At 43.5% G+C, this 19782-nt stretch overlaps 1 protein-coding gene across 2 annotated transcripts in view; it reads left to right on the top strand.

Annotated features, from left to right (window-relative positions):
• The window catches only part of Stard3nl (STARD3 N-terminal like), a 41224-nt gene extending 26146 nt beyond the window's left edge, over positions 1-15078 (top strand). The window contains exons 7-9 of one of the 2 annotated variants that reach the window (XM_005071812.4): positions 314-409; positions 13617-13690; positions 14614-15078. In XM_005071812.4, the coding sequence (XP_005071869.1) occupies positions 314-409; positions 13617-13675 (155 nt within the window). In that variant the 3' untranslated portion in view covers positions 13676-13690; positions 14614-15078. Of the gene's footprint in view, positions 1-313; positions 410-13616; positions 13697-14613 lie in introns of both variants that reach the window. The other variant, XM_013114694.3, reaches the window with a different exon arrangement.
• Positions 15079-19782: the final 4704 nt, after the last annotated feature.

Raw genomic sequence — 19782 nt, 5'->3', positions numbered from 1 at the left:
GTGTTTGCCTTTGAAGTTGGTGTTGATGTTTGTAGAGAAATGAGATTACTCAAGGGAATGAAGGTCTGAATACTGAGTAAGCCAAGGAGTAATTGGAAATAATTATTAGAACTATTTGTTTTCTGTTTTTCCTTAATCTTCACAGGGTTGATGTATAGTTTATTAATGAAATTTTTATTTGATGGTTGAAAGATTTTCAAAAAACCTTATTTTGCTAGTAGTTTATTTGGTATACTGAAATACCATTACTATAATAGTTAATCTTGCCAGGAAGGCGATGTGGTTCTTAGCATCTACATTTCTTCTCTTACAGGACTCCTGCTAGTTCAGGATGCATCAGAGAGGGCAGTCCTCATCCCTGCAGGACTTTCTGATGGTCAGTTTTACTCCCCTCCTGAGTCTGAAGCAGGTAAAGCTGTCACTCACTGTTTGTGTTGGTCTGTTTTGAAGTCCCTCCTGCCCTATTTCCCAGTCTGTTCAGCAGATACTGAGCTTGCCATGATATAAATCTGAGTAGGGAGAGTCTCCGGGAGACTATTGGTGAGACAGATATAAGACAGAAGTTCTGGAATGGCATAGACACTGGAACTTGTGATATATGTCCCAGGAAAAAGGAAGAAGGGAGCAGACTTGGTTCTGTCCCCATTCCTCCATCCCTACCCACATTCCTCTAGGATTGCTCATGGCTGAGAGAGGCAGCTCAGTCAGTCTAAGTGCTCCCATCAGGAAGTGTCTCAAGATTGCCTCTCTCCCTCATGGCTGACATCTCATCATTCTTAGGCTTTTGATTAGCCAGAGTTCTCTGCCTGCATCATCTGCTTCAAGTCACACCATTTCTACTGATTCCAAAGGGATGCCATTTCTTGGTTACTATCTGCCACTTCCTCTCTTGCATAGCTACTAGGTTTGCTTCTCAATAACTAGCTGCAGAGTACACTTAACTATAGCAACAGCAGCAGGCCCTGACTACAGATGCCCAATATCTAGAATAAACATTTTACAAAAAAGGTATGCACACAGCCAGTGATCTTTGGAAAAATACAAACAAAAGCTATGCTTAGGTACCACTGTATTCTGTTAATGTATTTTTAAAGTCCCCTACTTTGGTGAGAACATGGAACAGGTCAAATGTGCATGCACAACAATTAAGAGGACAAAATGACACAGCTCCTATTGAAAATGGCATGATGTTTCCAGCAAAATTCAACATAGGATTAACTAAGATATCACTCAACAGTTGCTTCGCTGGCCTTCTGTTCAAGAAGAAGAAAAACAAATGCAAGAGACACAGTGAGACCTGTAATCATAGCAGCATTGTGGACAGTAGCTATCAACGGGTTAAACACATAAAGTGGGACATACTATAGCATCAAAAAGGAATTAAATTCTGACCCATGCTACAGCATCTGTAAACCTTGAGAATATGTGAAATGAAATCAGCCAGATGCAAAAAGCTACCACTTGCATGACTCTGGTTATTGAAGTTATCAGTGAGGTCAGATCCCAAGAGTCAGAAAAATAATGGCTGCCCAGGATGGAGGAAGTTGTGCAAGTGAATCATGCTGATGATTGCATAGTAATGTGAACTTAATACCACTGTGTGGAACACATCAGAATGGTTCAATTGCTATAGTGGGTGAGGTGAAAAATCTCTATTTATATTTACTTTGATGCAACATAAAAAATGTTTTAAATTGCTGGGACTTTACAGGCAAGTACCTGGTACCAGGGCTACTGGTGTTCGCTCATTCACCCCTTATAACCACTCTGTGAGGTGAGCTTATTGTACCACTGAAGAAGAGCAGTCAGGCACAGAACAGACGTATGGCAGCATCAGTGAGTGGTGGTGCTGGGCACAGTGCTGACTCCAGTATGAGAGCCGTGCTCAAACCTGTCTGTGTAAGTGCCAGAATGACTGGGCCAGCCCTCTGCCCAAAGCCTTCAGTGACCTGGCCGAAATCACCTCTGTTGCCCCTCTCATTTCCTGTCTACCTCTCACCGGCCTTCTTTCTCTTCCTAACTTTCCAGAAAAGCTGAGTTCCAAGGCCCACAGGCTGCTGTGCATCTCGCTGCTTCTTTTCAGAACATTCTAGGTCTTGCTGAAGCTCTAAGAATCTCCACTCAGCCTTCCCCACCTGCCCACCCTCCTGCTCTCTTGGTTAGGGTACCCGGGGACCTCTAGCTCCTGCTTCTTCCACAGGGTGGACCACCTGTACTGTCTCTAGCAGTCAGTTGGTCTGTCTCTGCCCCTAGGATGGAGCTAGAATTAGTGGCTACATTGTTGTAGTCTCAACATTAGATAGAGGGAACATTTTAAACTCTATTAACAGGCAGAAAGAGCTCTGAAAACAAGGGAAGGTGCAGGCCTGTGCAGTGTTGCTGCATTTGCATTACTTGCTTGTGTATTATTGATGTGGGATCTAAAACAGTCTGAAATGGTAAAATCATAGGCCCCATGAAGAACGGGTGTATGTTAGCATCAGTCTGATGCCATAGAAAGTAGAATTAAAAGTGAAACTTTTTACTGCTTAATAATGAGTATTTGATTCAGACATTTTATGTCATAGGACTTGTTTGTAAAATGAAATTTATAATCTAATTCAAATGTAACTATTTTAGCTTAGTTTCTCCAGGCTAATGCAATTTGTCAATATCAATATGTTTCCTCAACAAGGAGCTCAGAACTGCCAATAATACCATGAAGAGTTCTTTGCTATCAAGCAGTCCAGGACTAATGCAGGGCCTCTGTCTGTGATGTGTGTCACCACCTGGTGGTCCTTTGGGGCCTTACCACTGGGCTATGGTGACAAACCAGAACCAATTCTGTTGTGTTCCTTCTTCACACAAGATGCACATTAGTAGAGGTGAATGGGGTGGATGCTCAACAGGCTTGCTCTCTGGTGTTGCATTTATGTTATCTGAGTGTTTAACTTGGGAAGCAGTAGCTTTACTGCAGAAGGTAATGTGCCATAACTACTCTTCTCTCTAGCGCAGGCTCTTGCAATGCTGAGAGTGAGCAGCACTGCTTGCCCAGAGACCAGTGTGTTGGAGACTGGGCCGCCTTGCTTGCCTTGTTCCCAAGCATCCAAACTACTGCTTGACACATGATAGATTTCTTTCTGGTGGAGGGTTGAATTAAAGTAGAGGAGGAAATTGAAGGAAGAGTAATAAAAATGTATTCTTTCCTTATGAAGGAACAATTTGAAATTTAGAGTGGGCATTAAGGAATCTAAGAACTCAGCACGTCTTCGCAGATGTGTTGCTGAACTGTCACTGTGGCATGTTTACAAAGATAAAATTTTGGTCTTAACAAGAGCCTGCTTGCCTATATGTCCCATGCTTAGAGGAAGAAGGCACAGGCCTCTTTGGGTGAAGGTGAAGGTGCTGAACATGGCCAGAGAGCAACATGGATGAAATGGGTGCTTAGGTCAGGAAAGTCTGGTGTGAATGCAGACTAGCTTGGGACTGAAGATGTGCCCTTCAGATGCGTTTGATCCTAATGCAGCACATAGATGTGACTGTTAGAATCCTTTATCCCTCCTAAGGGCTCTAAATTAGGGGGTTACCCTTTATATAGGAAATGTATTTAATGTAATAAAACACACTCCCAGGGTTATTCATTAATAGGTGTTTTAAGCTCCATGGAGTTGAATATAACTTTTCATACAATAAATAAATTCACCTTTTGTGAATGTATAAATTCTTCCCCACCAAGCTTTCCAGGATGGATGCAGGGCCTTTTGTCTGTGGTATCTACTCCCACCTAGTGGTCCTTTCAGGGATTACCTCAGGGTTATGGCTTAAGGCTAGTGATAATTTTAGGCCATTTTCTTAAACTAATGTATTTTCCATGCCTGGTTGCCCTTAAACCCCCCCCCCAACACACACACACACACACACACACATACACCCCTGACTGAAAATCTCATCCAAAGGTGACTGTGGTTCTGCTTCCTGTCTGGACATTATGTCTCCTGGACATTTTCTAGCAATGGTCTTATAGTGTGGTTTCTGCAATCAGTTGCTTTTTCAGTGTAAAGTTTTAGGAAATGACAGCCTCTAGCAAGCATAATTCTTGTTCCTTTTATGGTGTGACACTGCACCCTTTGTCAATCAGTGGCAATTCAAGTTTTGCAGTTTGAGCTAGTATAAGTAATTGAGTTATGAGCATCCACATATGCGTTTGGAAATTTATTGAGCTGTATAGTAAATGTCTCTAGAACTTTTCACACGCTGCTCTTTGAAGTTCTTTGTTTCTTATGTCCTTCAAGCAGTGGATATTGGCATAACTCTCTCGGAATCTTTACCAACACTTGATGATGTCTGCACACTTTTGTTTCTGTCATCTGACAAAACTGGAGAGGTGCCCATTGTGCACCTGTCCCTGGTGACCCTGACATGCCTTCCACACTCCTGATCCACGTTATTTATGTCTTTTCCTTTCTATGTTTCTTCATATTTTCAACTAGATTCTTTGATAATCTCATACATTTATATAACACAATCTGATCACACTAATTCCCCCCTCCCAGTCTCACGTCTTTTGCTTGATTTTGTGGCCTGCTGGTTTTAACCAGGATCCCTGTGAGTACAGGTGTGCAGCTGTCCTTTGCGGCATGGGGAACTCACCAGAGGCTGTTGGGCCTAAGAAAGGCTCAGATGTGAGGCCCAGTGTAACCTTCTGAGCCTGGCTAGAGTTTAGAAACCTGTCTCTAACCTGTAACCTCCACGTGGGGGTGACTCAACCAGATCTGATGCAAGATTGCCCCCTGCCTAGCTACCTGCCTGCTTGGTGGAATACTATTGGCCCTTAACGCCTCACGTCACCTTACCCTATCCCAAGATTCCCATCCCCTACCTCAGTCCTATGTAAGTTCCTGTGTATTGGAATAAATGGAGATCCTGCTTCGACAGACTCCCTACTCAGTGTGGTTTTTTTCTCCCTGGTAACTAATGGGGGGAGGGTCTGAGTCAATACTCACCTTCCCAATACTCACCATCCCGCTCAGCCCCCCAGGAAGAGGCCCGCTGGACAGGCCCTTCCCCTGCTCTACCTGCAGGGAGGACCCTGCAGAGAGGCCACACTGCTGAAGACAATGACTACTCCTTCCCCAGTAGCCACCAGCATTAGGTAGCTCCCCAGGGAGGAGCGGGGCCTCTTGAGCCCTCCCCATTCATGACTGACTGTTGATCTTCCCCATCTTGTATGAGCAACTGCAGCTGCTGTGAGTTCATTATTGCAGTATCCATATCATATCCATCCGGTAGTGATTCACATCCCCTCCCCATCATGGGTCTCACAATCGTTCTGTCCTTTTCCCTTGATGTTCTATGAGCCTTGGAGGTGATGTGGATGTCCTTGGTAGGACCAAACACTCCACACTCACTTATTCTCAGCACCCTGAGTGGCCTGAGTGGCCGTGACCTTCTCCATTTTCCTCTGGTGGCAGCAGAAGGAAGCTTCTCTAACCAAGGCTGAGGCCTTTGTCCTGGCAGTCTTCAGGCCACTGCCACGTGGTGCCTGCTGTGTGCTCTTCTCAAGTGTTACGTTCATGGGTTTGCTATTTTGAGGATGGTATGTTTGTAGACATCGAAGATCTCTTTACCGTCACTCTGAGCCATAAGGGAATTTTCCTGTGGTTTCTATCTAGAAGTTTCAATCAAGATTTGGGATATTTTGTTTGTTTGTTTTGCATTTTCCTAGGATTATAGTATACTTTAATATACTATAGTAATTTTATTATATTACTTAATTGCATAATTACTTATGTTACTTTTCATATATAGAAGAAGTAAAGGACTTTATGCATGTCCTCTTAATGTTGGCTGTCTGTCCATTGTCTTTGAAACAGTTAACAAAATTGTGACTCCCCACTGAACCCACTTACCATTTGTTAAAGTCTTTTGCTGGGAGTGCATTAAATCAGCTATTTCTTTCACTCCTTTTGGATTGGGTTTAAGCACATTCTGTTTCTATGTTTAAAGAGTCACTTATTTTGCTTGGTTGACTTGACCTTTCTTACGGTCTGATACGGGCATTTAAAGCTGTAGTTTCTTCTAGGTCTTGCTTTACTGGTGTCCCCTACATTCTGACCTGCTATATTTCCTGTATTCCCTGTTGACCAACAGGCTGGTGATGTGTCCCTCAGTGTAGATCCTTATTCGCACATCTTCAGCCTCTTAGATGTATGAATTGATGACTCTCAACAAACCCAGGAAAATTTGGCCAGCATCTCCCTGATCCCCAGTGTCCCCGATGCACATATTGGTGTTACCTGACCAGTGTCTGTCTCTACTCAGCATCCTGTGGTCTTTGTCTGCTGTGCAGACCACACCCTGTCTGTCACTCCCTAATGAAGCCAAAGGCCCCTGCTGTCTGTCTGCACTTGCTTTCCCAAATTCCTTCTCACAGATTCTCCCGACTGCAGCTTTCCCATTCCAGGACTTGTTTTTTCAATCTCTGTTCATTTTTAATATTTGCCCTTCTTGACAATCTGTTTATCTCATGCTTTTCTTTCTTAAGTTGAGTCTGTATTCTTTGAGTGCATTTGTTTCAACTGTTTTGATGTTTTCTTGATTAGATACAGTATTTGGGGACACACAGAGGGCTTGTTTTGACTTTTGTCTGTCTTTTTCCAGAAGGATAACATTAGCTTGTTGTGCTGTTTAAATAACACTTCCATGACTTTTCTGTTGCATTTTGTTGACTGTTTAGTGGAACAGTTCTGAATTTGGATTTTTTTCCTCTCTCAAAAGGGCACCATTGTTCACTTAATAAATTGACCATAAATTGCACTCTATATGGACAAATACTACTTCTCTTTTACGTTTTGTTTTCCTTTTTGGAAAAATGTGATTTTACTAACTTTTAAGAAAATTTTCCTTGGTTTTGAAGACTTCATTTATGTATAAGGTATGTGTGCTCCCTCCCTCTAGGTCTCTGTGAGCACCTCCAGCACACCTGCTTCGTGCTTGACTTTCTCTTTTGTCTTTAACTGATCCACTGAATCCAGTTAGTGCTGCCCGCATGTGCAGGGTGTTAGAGCATAGGGCAATCCACTGGGGCATGAACAGCCCACCCACGGTGAAGCCCACAGAAAGTGACTGCCCCTGCCCTAGCAGCCATCAACTGTCAAACCTCCTCCACTACACTGGGCCCCTGGGTGCCCTCCTCCTTCCACTCTAGCATTGTAAACTTGCATGGTCTTGTGCAGGTCACAACGGTTGCTGTGAGCTCATGTGTGTGAAATATCATCCCTGGTAGACAAAATTTCACAGCACTCCTCCACATCCTCTGCTCATAAGGTTGTGCCCATATTTTATATATATTTTATTTAACTATTTATGCATGTCACCTCTCCCTCCCCTCCTCACCCAGCCCCCAATCCTCCCAACCCCTGACCCCTACTCCATCCCCCCTCTGCTCCCCAGGGAGGGCAAGGGCCTCCATGAAGGATTTTCAGAGTCTATCACATCATCCTGGGAAGGGCCTAGGTTCTGCCCCATATGTCCAGGATGAGAGAGCATCCCTCCATGTGGTATAGGTTCCCAGAGTCCTTCTGTGTGCCAGGAATAAATACTGTTCTACTCTCCAAGGTCCCACAGATTGCCAAGGCCTCCTCTCTGTCACCCAGGTTCAGTGGGAGGGTGTCTGGATCAGTCCCATGCTGGCCCCTCAGTCATCAGTCTGGGGTCCATGTGTTCCCCCTTGTTTAGGTCAGCTGCCTCTGTGGGTTTCGCAAGCCCGATCTTGATTCCTTTGGTCATCACTCTTCTTTGCAACTGGGTTCTAGGAGTTCAATTCAGTTCACAGCTGTGGGTATCTGCCTCTGTCTCCATCAGCCACTGGATGGGAGTATTAGGATGGCATATAAGGTAGTCATCATTCTCATTATCAGGAGAGGGCATTTAAGGTAGCCTTAATGCCAGTTGGTATCATTCTTGTAGATCTGTGAAGATCTCACTAGTGCCAGATCTCTCCTCCAACTTATACTGGCTCCCTCTTTTTTGGTATCTGCCATCCTTTTCTTTCTTACCCTGGCTCAGCCTTCCTGCTCTCCCATGTCCTCTTCTCCCCTCCTCTTTTCTCCCTCTCTTTCTCCCATCTCCTTCTAGCTTCCCCTTCCCCTCAATCCAATTAGGAGATCACATCCCCTAACTCTTCTCCGGGTTACCATGCATATCTCTCTTAGGGTCCTCCCTGTACCCCAGACTCTCTGGCGGTGGGGTTGTGGGCTGGTAATGCCCTGCTGCATGTCTAAAATCCATATATGAGTGAGTACATACCATGCTTGTCTTTTTATGACTGGGTTACCTCACTCAGGATGGTTTCTTCCAGTACCATCCATTTGCCTGTAAATTTCAAGATGCCATTTTTTTTTCTGTTGAGTAGTACTCCATTGTGTAAATGTACCATATTTTCTCTATCCACTCTTCAGTTGAGAGCATCTAGGTTCTTTCCACATTCTGGCTATTATAAATAATGTTGCTATTAACATAGTTGAGCAGATGTCCTTATTGTTTGAGGGTATATGTTTTGAGTATATGCCTAAGACTGTAATTGCTGGATCTTGTGATAGACTGAATTCCATTTTTCTGAGGAATCTCCATACTAATTTCCAAAGTGGTTGCACAAATTGGTATTCCCACCAGCAGTGGAGGAGTATTCCCCTTTCTCCACATCCTCTCCATCATAAACTGTCATTAGTGTTTTTGATCTTAACCATTCTGATGGGAGTGAGATGGTATCTCAGAGTTGTTTTGATTTGCATTTCCCTAATGGCTAAAGCTGTTGAGCACTTTCTCAAGTTTCTCTTGGCCATTTTGGACTCCTCTATTGAGAATTCTCTATTTAGTTCTGTATCCCATGTTTTAATTGGCTCCTTTGATGTTCTGGAGACATGCTTCTTGAGTTCTTTGTAAATTTTGGAGATCAGCCCTCTGTCAGATGTGGGGTTTGTGAATATCTTTTCCCATTCTGTGGACTGTCATTTTGTTTTGTTGACTGTGTCCTTTGCCCTGTAGAAGCTCCTCAGTTTCAGGAGTTCCCATTTTTTAATTGTCAATCTCAGTGTCTGTGCTACTGGTGTTATGTTCAGGAAGCTGTCTCCTGTAACAATTAGTTCAAGGGTACTTCCCACTTTCTCCTCTAAGAGATTCAGTGTGGCTGGATTGATGTTGAAGTCTTTGTTTGATCCATTTAGACTTAAGTTTTATGCATGGCAATAGTTATGGGTCTATCTGTTGTCTTTGACATATCAGCATCCAGTTACTCCAGCACCATTTGTTAGAGATGCTTTCTTTTTTCCATTGTACACTTTTAGCTTCTTTGTCAAAGATTAGGTGTTCAAAGGTGTGTGGGTTGATATCGGGGTCTTCGATTCGATTCCATTAGTCTACGTGTCTGCTTTTGTACCAATACCAAGCTATTTTCAGGACTATAGCTCTATAACAGAACTTGAAGTGAGGGATGGTGATGCCTCCGTAAGTTCCTTTCTTGTGCAGGGTTGCCTTGTCTATCCTGGGTCTTTTGTTTTTCCATATAAAGTTGAGGATTGTCCTTTCGAGGTCAGTGAAAAATTGTGCTGGTATTTTGATAGGGATTGTATTGAATCTGTAGATTGCTTTTGGTAAGATTGCCATTTTTACTACGTTGGTCCTACCTATCCAAGAGCATGGGAGATCTTTCCATTTTCTGGTATCTTCTTTAATTTATTTCTTTAAACACTCCAGGTTTTTGTTATACAGGTCTTTTACCTGTTTGGTTAGAGTTACCCCAAGATATTTTATGGTGTTTGTGACTATTGTAAAGGGTGATGTTTCTCTGATTTCTTTTTCATCCCCTTTATTGTGTATATACAGTAGGGCTACTGACTTTTTTTTTAGTTAATTTTGTATCCCACCACTTTGCTGGAGGTGCTTATCAGCTGTTGGAGTTTCCTGGTAGAATTCTTTGGGTCACTTACATACACTATCATATCATCTGCAAATAGTGAAAGTTTGACTTCTTCCTTTCCAATTTATATCCCCTTGATCTCCTTTTGTTGTCTTGTTGCTCTAGCTAGAACTTTGAGTACAGTATTGATGAGATACGGAGAGAGTGGACATCCTTGTCTTGTTCCTGATTTTAGAGGAATCTCCTTTAGCTTCTCTCCATTTAGTTTGATGTTGGCTGTTGGTTTGCTGTATATAGCTTTTATTATGTTTAGATATGTTCCTGTTACCCTGATCTCTTCAAGACCTTTATTATGAAAGGGTGCTGGATATTGTCAAAGGCTTTTTCAGCATCTAGTGAGATGATCATGTGGTTTTTCTTTTTCAGCTTGTTTATATGGTGGATTACACTGATGGATTTTCGTATTTTGAACCATCCCTGCATCCCTGGGTTGAAGCCTACTTGATGATGGTGTATTATTTTTCTGATGTGTTCTTGGATTCGATTTGCCAGTATTTTATTAAGTATTTTTACATCAATGTTCATGAGGGAGATTGGTCTGTAATTCCCTATCTTGGTTGTGTCTTTGTGTGGTTTGGCTATTAATGTAGCCTTGTAAAAAGAATTTGGCAGTGATCTTTCTGCTTCTATTGTGTGGAGCAATTTGAAGAGTATTGGTCTCAGCTGTTCCTTGAATTTTTGGTAGAATTTCGCACTGAAACCATCTGGCTCTGCACTTTTCTTGGATGGATTTAAGACTTTTTTTTGTTGATGAATCTATTTCCTCTGGTTTATCTTCAGTGCACGAGATTCTGTCTTCCATCTCTTGTATTCTGTTAGTTATGCTTGCATCTGTAGTTCCTGATTGTTTTTTCAGCCTTTCAATTTCCAGCATTACCTCAGTTTGTATTTTTCTTATTGTCTCCATTTTGATGTTCAGGTCTTGAACTGCTTGAATTGTTTCCTTCATCTGTTTGATTTTTTTTTCTTGGCTTTCCTTGCTTTGTTTAAGAAATTTGTTGATTTCTCGCATTTTTTGGTTTGTGTTTTCTTCCATTTTTTAAGGGATTTTTTGTATCCTTTTTGAGGGCCTCTATCACTTTTAGGAGGCTGTTTTGAAGGTCATTCTTTTCTGTTTCATCTGTGTTGAAATGTTCAGGTTTTGCTAGTGTGAAATTTCTAGACTCTGGTGTTGTCATACTGGTTCCTCTGTTGTTGGCTATGTTTTTATATTGCCTTCTTCCCATCCTTTCTTTCAGTGGGAGCTCATGGGGTGTCTTCCTCTCCTGGTGGGTTTGTGTCTAAGAATCCTTTCCAGTGCATTCAAGCAAGTCCAATACTTCAATGGGTGCAGATGGGTCTGGGACACTCTCAAGCACTGGGCAGAGACCAGAGGGGACTGAAGACTTAAGCACCAGGAAAGAACTGGAAGACACTGAATACTGAGGTGTGGGCAGACTCAGGGTGATCCTTCCCGGAAGGCAGTTCCACTCTAGGTGCAGAAAATGCCCAGGGAGACAGAGCAGGGGGATGTAGGGAATTGGAACTCAGAGCAGGGCCCCTACTCACCTTAAGCACCAGGAAAGGGCCAGAAGACACTGAAGACCGAGGTGTGGGCCAATTCAGGGCAGCCCTTCTGGGAGGGACAGGTCCTCTCTAAGCACAGAAAACTCCCAGGGGGATGGGGCCGGGGATGTAGGGAGTTGGGGCTAAGAGCAGGGCCTCCACTCACCTTAAGCACTGAGAAAAGGCCAGAAGACACTAAAGACTCTGTGCCCACATTTTAACCTCACAAATGTTAGCCATTTCCAGTGAATCTGGAATGACTAGGCAAAGGTAAAGTGGTGAGGCTTCCCCTCAACTCACCAACTGCTTACTGTATTTGATGGAGTCTTGCTTTCCTCTTGAAGCCTCACTTCCCAGAAGTCTCTGGACTTTGCCATGCTTAGTGGCAACCAGTGACTAGACAGAATTCAGGCTCAAGCTCCTGGACTAGCTAGCCTCTCTTCTCTGCCCAATGGCAGAATGCAGCTGTATGTAGAAGACCCAAGACATTAACGCTTGTTTATGCCATTGGCCAGGCAGCTGTCAGTTGGGCCTGAGAGCAGGAATGTGCAGCTTGGATATCTCCTAAGCCTGCTTCCCTACCCCTCCCCACATGCACACTGAAAGGTAGTTAGCCCACCCAGAGTCTCCATGAAATTCAGCAAGCATTTGGTGGGCTAGAGGTGTCACATCACCACTTTACCTTCACCCAGTCACTCCAAATTCACCAGAAATGGTTAACATGTGTGAGGTTAAAATGCAGGGTACAACCCTAAGATTCTCCACCATGCCTTCCCTTGGACCATTCATGTTCTTTGCTTTATCGAGTTGAAGTTTCTAAAGACATCATGCCCTTGAGAGCACATCATTTCACAGTTATTACAGCCCATGAGGCTGCCACCTCCTTACCTGTGCCTCTTACTCTTCTCACTCTCCTTCTTAAAAATCCCACCCTGGTTGTAAGAATACTATATTCCCATAACAACTCAAAGCTGACCTGCTCCTCAAACTACAGAGCAATGTCAGCATTCCCAGCTCATGGTGTTTTCCTCTAGCTGTGTGTGTGTAATTTCACACCACTGTGACTGTCTGCCCTATAGTAAAAGCAAAACTCTGTTCATGCAGTAATGAGTTAAAAGCTAGTTATTATCACTTTACTGTAGACATTTTGAAATATTAAAAATATGTAAATATTACATGATTATTTTGTATATATACATTAGGCTTTTTAATTTTTGTCATTCAAGCTTAGAATATATAAATTTTATTAAACTATTGGTTAAGAATTGCTTTTGCAATAATTCCCATGTTGTTATAAATTACATATAAATGAGTTTTAAATGAGTGCAAGTTAATTCACAGAAATATAACTCAGACAATATAACTCAAGACAGGTAGCTCTGATTTCTGATCTTTAGAGGAAAAGTCTTTATGAGTTTTGTTCAGTATCAATCCAAAGGAAGGAATTTCAGAACTAGACGACTTGACTTGCTCAGTTGTTTGAAATCTGTCTGTCAGTGGTGAGCTGATCAGTGGTCCCTGGGCAGATGACCGTCTGGCAGCGCATTAGGAGCCACCACTTCAGCATTAGGAGCCACCACTGTGCAGTGGTTTTGAGAACACCTAGATTAAATATTATTTGCACTTCACCATGCATATACAGAGGGACTAGAGAGACGCCTCACTAGCAGCCGTTCCAGAGAACTTAGATTCTATTCCAAGCACCCACAGAGAAGCTCACAACTGCCTGCAACTCCAGTTCTAGGAGATCCGATTCCCTGCTCAGGCGTGCTTGCGCTGCACAAACACATGTGCAGACAGAACACCTATGCACATAAAATAAGGTTAAAGCACACACAGTCTTAACAAGGAGGGAGATGGAGACTAGCAGCCAATAACTCTTGATATGTGAATTCCTTTGACTAGTATATAAGTGAATCCATTTCACCAAGCTATATTTAGAGGTGGTGCTTGAAGTTCCCCCTACAGAACCTACAATCAAACCTTTTTTAAGTGGCAGTTTATTAATCTCAGTCTCTTGAGGATTAAACTTGTATCTTTTACATACATTATTGTGAAGAAGTTTGTAAGTTAACACAATGAGACCCTATTTTTCCTTTTCTTTCCTACCTCCTAGGATCTGAAGAAGAAGCTGAGGAAAAACAGGACAGCGAGAAACCACTTTTAGAACTCTGAGTTCTGCTCTATGAAGTAAGCGTAAGTGAAATTGTATCAGCAAAGTGTTTAAGAGTAGGTATTTTCTTTGGGTGGATTTGAATGAAGTATCTCCAGAGTGTACAGCCAAGCAGGGCCAGGCTTGTTCTGCAAGTGTGTAGGTGCGTGTGGGTGTGTGTGTGATAATTGCGCTTTTCTCTGGAATGCCTTCTATAGTTTGAAAGATCCCAGAGACCCACATTTCTAAAAGAAGGAGCATTAACTTAGCCAGAGTATCAGTGCTAGGTGCTGGCTTGATTTAAGCAACCACCTAATCATGTTCTGAGGTCCGTGATCCTGTGAGGTATGGGATTGCTGTTCCCTCCATGTCACACTTTTGGATGGAGAAGATGGGTGAGGAGCTTGGTTGAGGAGGCACAGCATGAAATGGGGACCTAAGCTCCACCTAGTTGTACCCCAGAAACTTCTGCAGCTCCCTACAGGGATGCATCTCAGGATCTTAGTGCTTCTTAAGGAAAGCTGGGAGCTCCAGCATAGACATTGGCGAGTAGCTTCAAATGACAAGGACTTCATTTCAACATCCTACGAGCTAGGACAGTAGTCAGCAAGCAAAGGGCAGCAGCACTTCTGGCCACAGTCACCGGGGAAGAAGCAGTCAGACTGTGGTTCCTGAAACAAGGGCAGACATTTGGGTTGCTGGCTCAGACCATACAACAGCAGATGAGCACAGTGTCCCCGTCAGTGTCAGCATGCCACATGCCACAGCAGCTGGACACACAAGAGGCAAAGATGTCCACATGAAATAGTCATTTTGTGAAACCCTTTAAAATAAAGCCATCCGCTGTCATATTGTCCTTACTGTGTCTCTGTCACCTTCAGTACTGACTTAGGAAACTGCTAGGCAACATAGCACTGGGGTCTAACCACTACTCAGTATTCGTCTGCATTCCTTTTCTAAGTGTGAAGAACCCTCACTGCAAGTAATCCAAGGAGAACTGGTGGAGATGGGGTTTCCTTGACAGTGAGATGGTGGATCTGTGCGTCGCCGGTTATTGACGAGTAACGGATTTACTTATGGTGATACCTCATGGACATCGCTCCACCTCCATTCACTGCATCCCTGCCCGTGGCCGTTGGGTCATGCTGTGCTCCTTCTCTATTCTGTGAGTCTCGGTCTGGCCTGATAATGAATAACTCGGTCTTGTGCTGCATCCGAATCAAAAGACTGCTTAATATATTGAAATAACAGTTTTGTAGTAAGTGGGATATCTTTTTATTTCAATTCACAGAACGTATTTTTTTGTTTCTTGTCTCAGATTTCTTTTGTATTTCTTTTTTAACTCCTTACATTTCACTTGTGTTTTTAAACTCATGCACATGTGCTCTTTATACAATTTTAAAATAATAAATCCAGCATATCAAAATGACTGTTTTGTTTTTTCTGTGTTATATATTTGACCAGGAGTGGTGGGTTATAAAAGGAAGAGGGTGAGACATGGGTGCATAGAAACCATTGTCCTGTGTTTTGTATGATTCTACTGGAATATCTTGTTCTGAGATAGGGGTCTGATATTCTGCAATGGTCATGGATGCCTATGCTACCACTTTCCCTGGATGTTTACTTAGCTTGGATAAAAATGAATTAATTTACATCTTCCACTGTTTCTCCAAATTTACTTTCCCAGTGGGGCAGACTGTGGGTCTCCACCACTGGCTGTGTCACTCTAGGAAGGCCAACTGCATGAAGTGGTGATGCTGCAAGCGTGGGTGGAAACAGAGTCAGTGCAGACCCAGGACTGAACTGCACTGCTCTGAGCCCACCTCAGCAGTGCCACAAGGAGTCAGGCAGGGAGGCTGGGATGCAACCAAGAAGGGCTACTCAGGGTTAGCGAGAGTAAAGGAGACTCTCAGGACCTGTTCTTGGGACAGGACCTCAGGAACTTGATGGAACAAACTCTTGTGTCAGGAATGGAATAGTATATACTTCTAGCCATGACAATGCTGAGAACACCGCTAGAGTGTGGCCTGAGCCAGTAGATGTGGCCAGTCCTCTCTTGGGAACAGTGCAGCCACTGAAGAAGTTGACTGATCACAGACACTGGTGGGCAGTATGTGACTGTGAGAGAGATCAGACACTGAGATCCTACAGTGCGTATCTCAGCTGTAGTCATGGCTCCTCGGAAACAGGCAAATGAACCCAAGGGGGCTTGGGTGTTCTGTGACCTCTCATTACTGCATACTCATATCCTACAGTTAGCCTTGCTGCGATGCCTCTGATATCACACTCACATACTCAGGCATGCACTTATGCATGCACACGTGCGCACACACACGCACGCACACACGCACTCACGCACACACACACACACATACACACACCTGGCAAAGATGACTGTTTCACTAACATTGAGTAACATTTCTTTGCTCATAAAGCACATTACTGTGTATCACAAAATGCACATCTTTCACCCTCTGCACTCTGATTAAAAGAGACTAAAGCATCAGCATCTGTAGATGAAGTGCTCAGAGCCCCAGCAAGATGCTAAGCTGATGTTGGAGCTACAGGGAACCTTCTATGATCCTTAGAGCATTCCAGGGGATGATCAGAGATCTATTGTGTGTCCTGGTCATCAAATTGCAAATGAAGCAGCTGAACACTCAGTGTGCACCCAGGAGTCCCACTGCCCTTAGTGCAGCTCTTCGGTTTGACAGCCACCCCCACACAATGAAGCTAATTTTTTTCCCCACTAGCCATGGCCTTTTGAAACCAAGCAGAGCTGGCTGTGGTTTAACTGCCCTTATTTTCCTTTCTAACACCCTAGCTACCCTTTGTGTTGCCACAATCAGTAAGGGTGGGTTCATTTTCCAGGAAGCAACCACATTGACAGAGCAGGTAAATAAAGATGCCTGAGAAAATGAAGCCATCAGCCACAGCACCACCATCGTGCACACCCTCAGCCCGCAGTGTCCCCTCCTCCCCTGCAACTGGCGCTCTTCTCCACTGCTGAGACTTGAGAGACTCCGGAAGAAGGGTGCTGAGAGATTTGAGACAACAGAGATACTGTGTGTGACTTAGCTAGTCACAGCCTCACAAAGCTTCTGTGGATTGTCAGTTTCCGGCCTCTTCATCTGTTCCTCCCACTGTAGAAATAGTTCCGTGTCTGTGAAGCAGGGCCAGGAGCTTGGCCTGAAAAGGTCTAATCAACTCAGGATCATCAAGTAGTTAACGTTAATCTCTTTGAGTCTCTTGTATTGTTCCAAATGTGCAGCTCTGTTTGCTTTCCAACAGAACCAGCTCTGTAAACTTGGCTGGTTGGAAACAACCTTTCCAACATTTAAGTTAGATATCATTTTCATTCAGATGCAGAAGTTCTAACTTTGTATGTGCCCATTGGAAAAGGTGTGGATCACACGCTGAACTTTCACCCAGATACCACATGTAAAACATTTGTTTAATATCTCTACTTACAGAAATGCAGCATGGCTAGCAGGTGCCAGGCTTACTGGTATTACTGCACAGTAGAAAATGGGTAAACACACCTATAAAAAGGACATATAGCCAGTCGTTGGTGGCGCACGCCTTTAATCCTAGCACTCGGGAGACAGAGGCAGACAGATCTCTGTGAGTTTGAGGCCAGCCTGGTCTATAGAGCAAGTTTCAGGACAGCCTCCAAAACAATACAGAGAAACCCTGTTTCGGAGAAAAAAAAAACCGTAGGACGTACAAATAGACCTTGACCAGATGAGATGCTTATCGTCAGAAAGAATGAATTGCTGCCACAGTAAGATGTTGTTTAATGCTTGGAAAGATAGCATAGTTCTGAAATCTGACAGGCCTTGTGGGGGTTCACATACCCCTGGGCTGCAGAGCTAAGTGCGCTGTCTGTGAAGGGTGACTGTAGATACCGCTTCAGTGTCATGAGATGACATGGATAAGACGATCTGTGATTGCACATATATGCAGGTGTGTGCATGTCCATGTGGAAACAACCCCAAGTGTTGTACATCTTTTTTATTAAGACTGGGACTCTCAGTGGCCTGGAACTCCTCCAGTAGGCTAGGCTAACTAGCCAGTGAGCACCAAGAATATGCGTGTCCCAGCCTTCTCCTGAGATTACAAGCATGCATCGCCGTTCCTGGATTCTTATGAGGGTTCTAGGGATTGATCGAAGCCCTCCTCATTGTAAATTTTGTGAGAAAAATACAGAGCAGTGGACATTTGTAATGGAGAAAGTTCTGAGTTGTGTTGCATAGAAGTTTTCACTTTGATTGGTAACATCTGAAGTAATTGTATTTATAGTTGAGAAGTGTTTGAAATACTGTTTTCCTGTGCACAGTAGGGTGTGTAGAAAAACTTAAAGAAACTTGAGAATGGGATTTTCCCAGCTGTGAGGTGGTTGCAGCACACTTAGCTGTTTCTTAAGGCCTGCCATTGGGCAAGTAACTGGGTAATTACGCACAAGATCTTTTGAAGCTTTGCAAGGAAGGGTACAGTTGCACAGGATTTTCTGTATGGGGGAATATAAAAACTTTATTTTCCCCAAGAAACAGCTGACCTGAAAGGGTTAACTCTTGAATCCCAGGCTGATGCCTGGGAATCCAACATGGGACTAATCAAGACCCCCTGAATGGGGGTGTCAGTGAGGAGGCCTAGGTAATCTATTGAGCCTTGGGCAGTAGATCAGTATTCATCCCGAGTATACACATGGACTTTGGACTCCCATCCAACAATGTGAGGTGCACTCTCACCCTGAACTCTTGTGGGGAGGGTCTAGGCCCTGCCCTGGATGAAATGACAGACTATGGACACCCCCATGGAGGGCCTCACCCTCCCTGGGGAAATGATGGGATAATGGGGGAGTTGGGGGAGGGCATGGGAGGAGGGGAGGGAAAGGGAGAGGGACCTGGAACTGACTTGTGAACCAACCATGTTTCTAATCTAAATTTAAACATAAAAATAAAAAACCACTTTATTTTCTACTGAATTACCCTGGGTGCAAACTTCCGTTTCTGAATTCATTTCATGCCAACATGAGCTGCTCAGTATGGCAGCCTGATTGATGGACAGGAAGTCTGTGTGGGAGTCGGCCTGGCTTGGACAATCCTGTGACAGGTTGCCCTCTAGCTCTGTAATTTTAGAAACAGCATAAATCCAGGAGCAAAGGTAGACAGATCATTCTCTTGAATAGTTCCTATCCTGGTGAGGAAGGTTTTCCTGAGGAATACCTTGTTTCTGTTCCATAACCAAATGCTTTAGAAAGAAATAGTTGGCTCTTGAAGCCAGACAGCTTGGGCTCAAATCCTAGCTATAGTTTTTATTAGTTGCATAGCTATGGGAAAGTACCTTACCCATCTCTGCCTCACTTTCCCAACTTGGAATGTCACTTGTGCTTGTCTCTTGAGTACAAATGGGACAGAAAATAAAGCAACACATACCTGGTGCACACTGAACACTGTGATCATTGTTCTTCATTAGGTTTCTGCAATTGACTTTGCAGCTGCATAGAAACCTGAAATTAATTTGAGTCTGTTCTCCAAGAGATAGTTATGTTTCAGCACAAGATTAACCATACATGTAATGTGTGTTTCACATAGTTGGAAGAAAAATATTGAATGTTTTTGAAGACTGATTTGAGGGAAAGATACATTTACAATGATTTGAAAATTTTACAGTATGCACATTTATCAAGCCATCACATGGGATTCTGTAATTACATTCTATGTATCACTGTGGGAGGGGAAAGACTAATGTAACTAGTTAGAGATAGATAAACTATCTCAGACTCTTAAATGACTTAGAAGTGTGATTCCTGACCCAGGGTCCTCCCACCAATCCACATGGCTTCCCTATGTATAGCAGTTTTGTTGAACCAGCCTTGGATGAAGAAGGATAATTAACTGTCTTCCTCCCCAGCATTGTACCTAGCTTCATCAGTCTTCCATATGGTGAGTCTAAGGACCTCAGAGCCCCAAGTGTGGAAGAGCTAAGTGTCAGAATGTTGTTCACACCCAAGAGCTTTGGTAATGTCCCTAAGGTACTTGCAGCCCTCTTCATTAGTGCTTGTGCAGAAGAGTAGGTGAAGTACTCAGAGGTCAAGGTGGAGCTTCTACTGATGGCAGGGGGAGAG

This window comes from Mesocricetus auratus, unplaced genomic scaffold (assembly GCF_017639785.1).
Source record: "Mesocricetus auratus isolate SY011 unplaced genomic scaffold, BCM_Maur_2.0 Super-Scaffold_100013, whole genome shotgun sequence".
Taxonomy (NCBI): Eukaryota; Metazoa; Chordata; class Mammalia; order Rodentia; family Cricetidae; genus Mesocricetus; species Mesocricetus auratus.
This window is presented reverse-complemented; position numbering and strand designations above follow the sequence as displayed.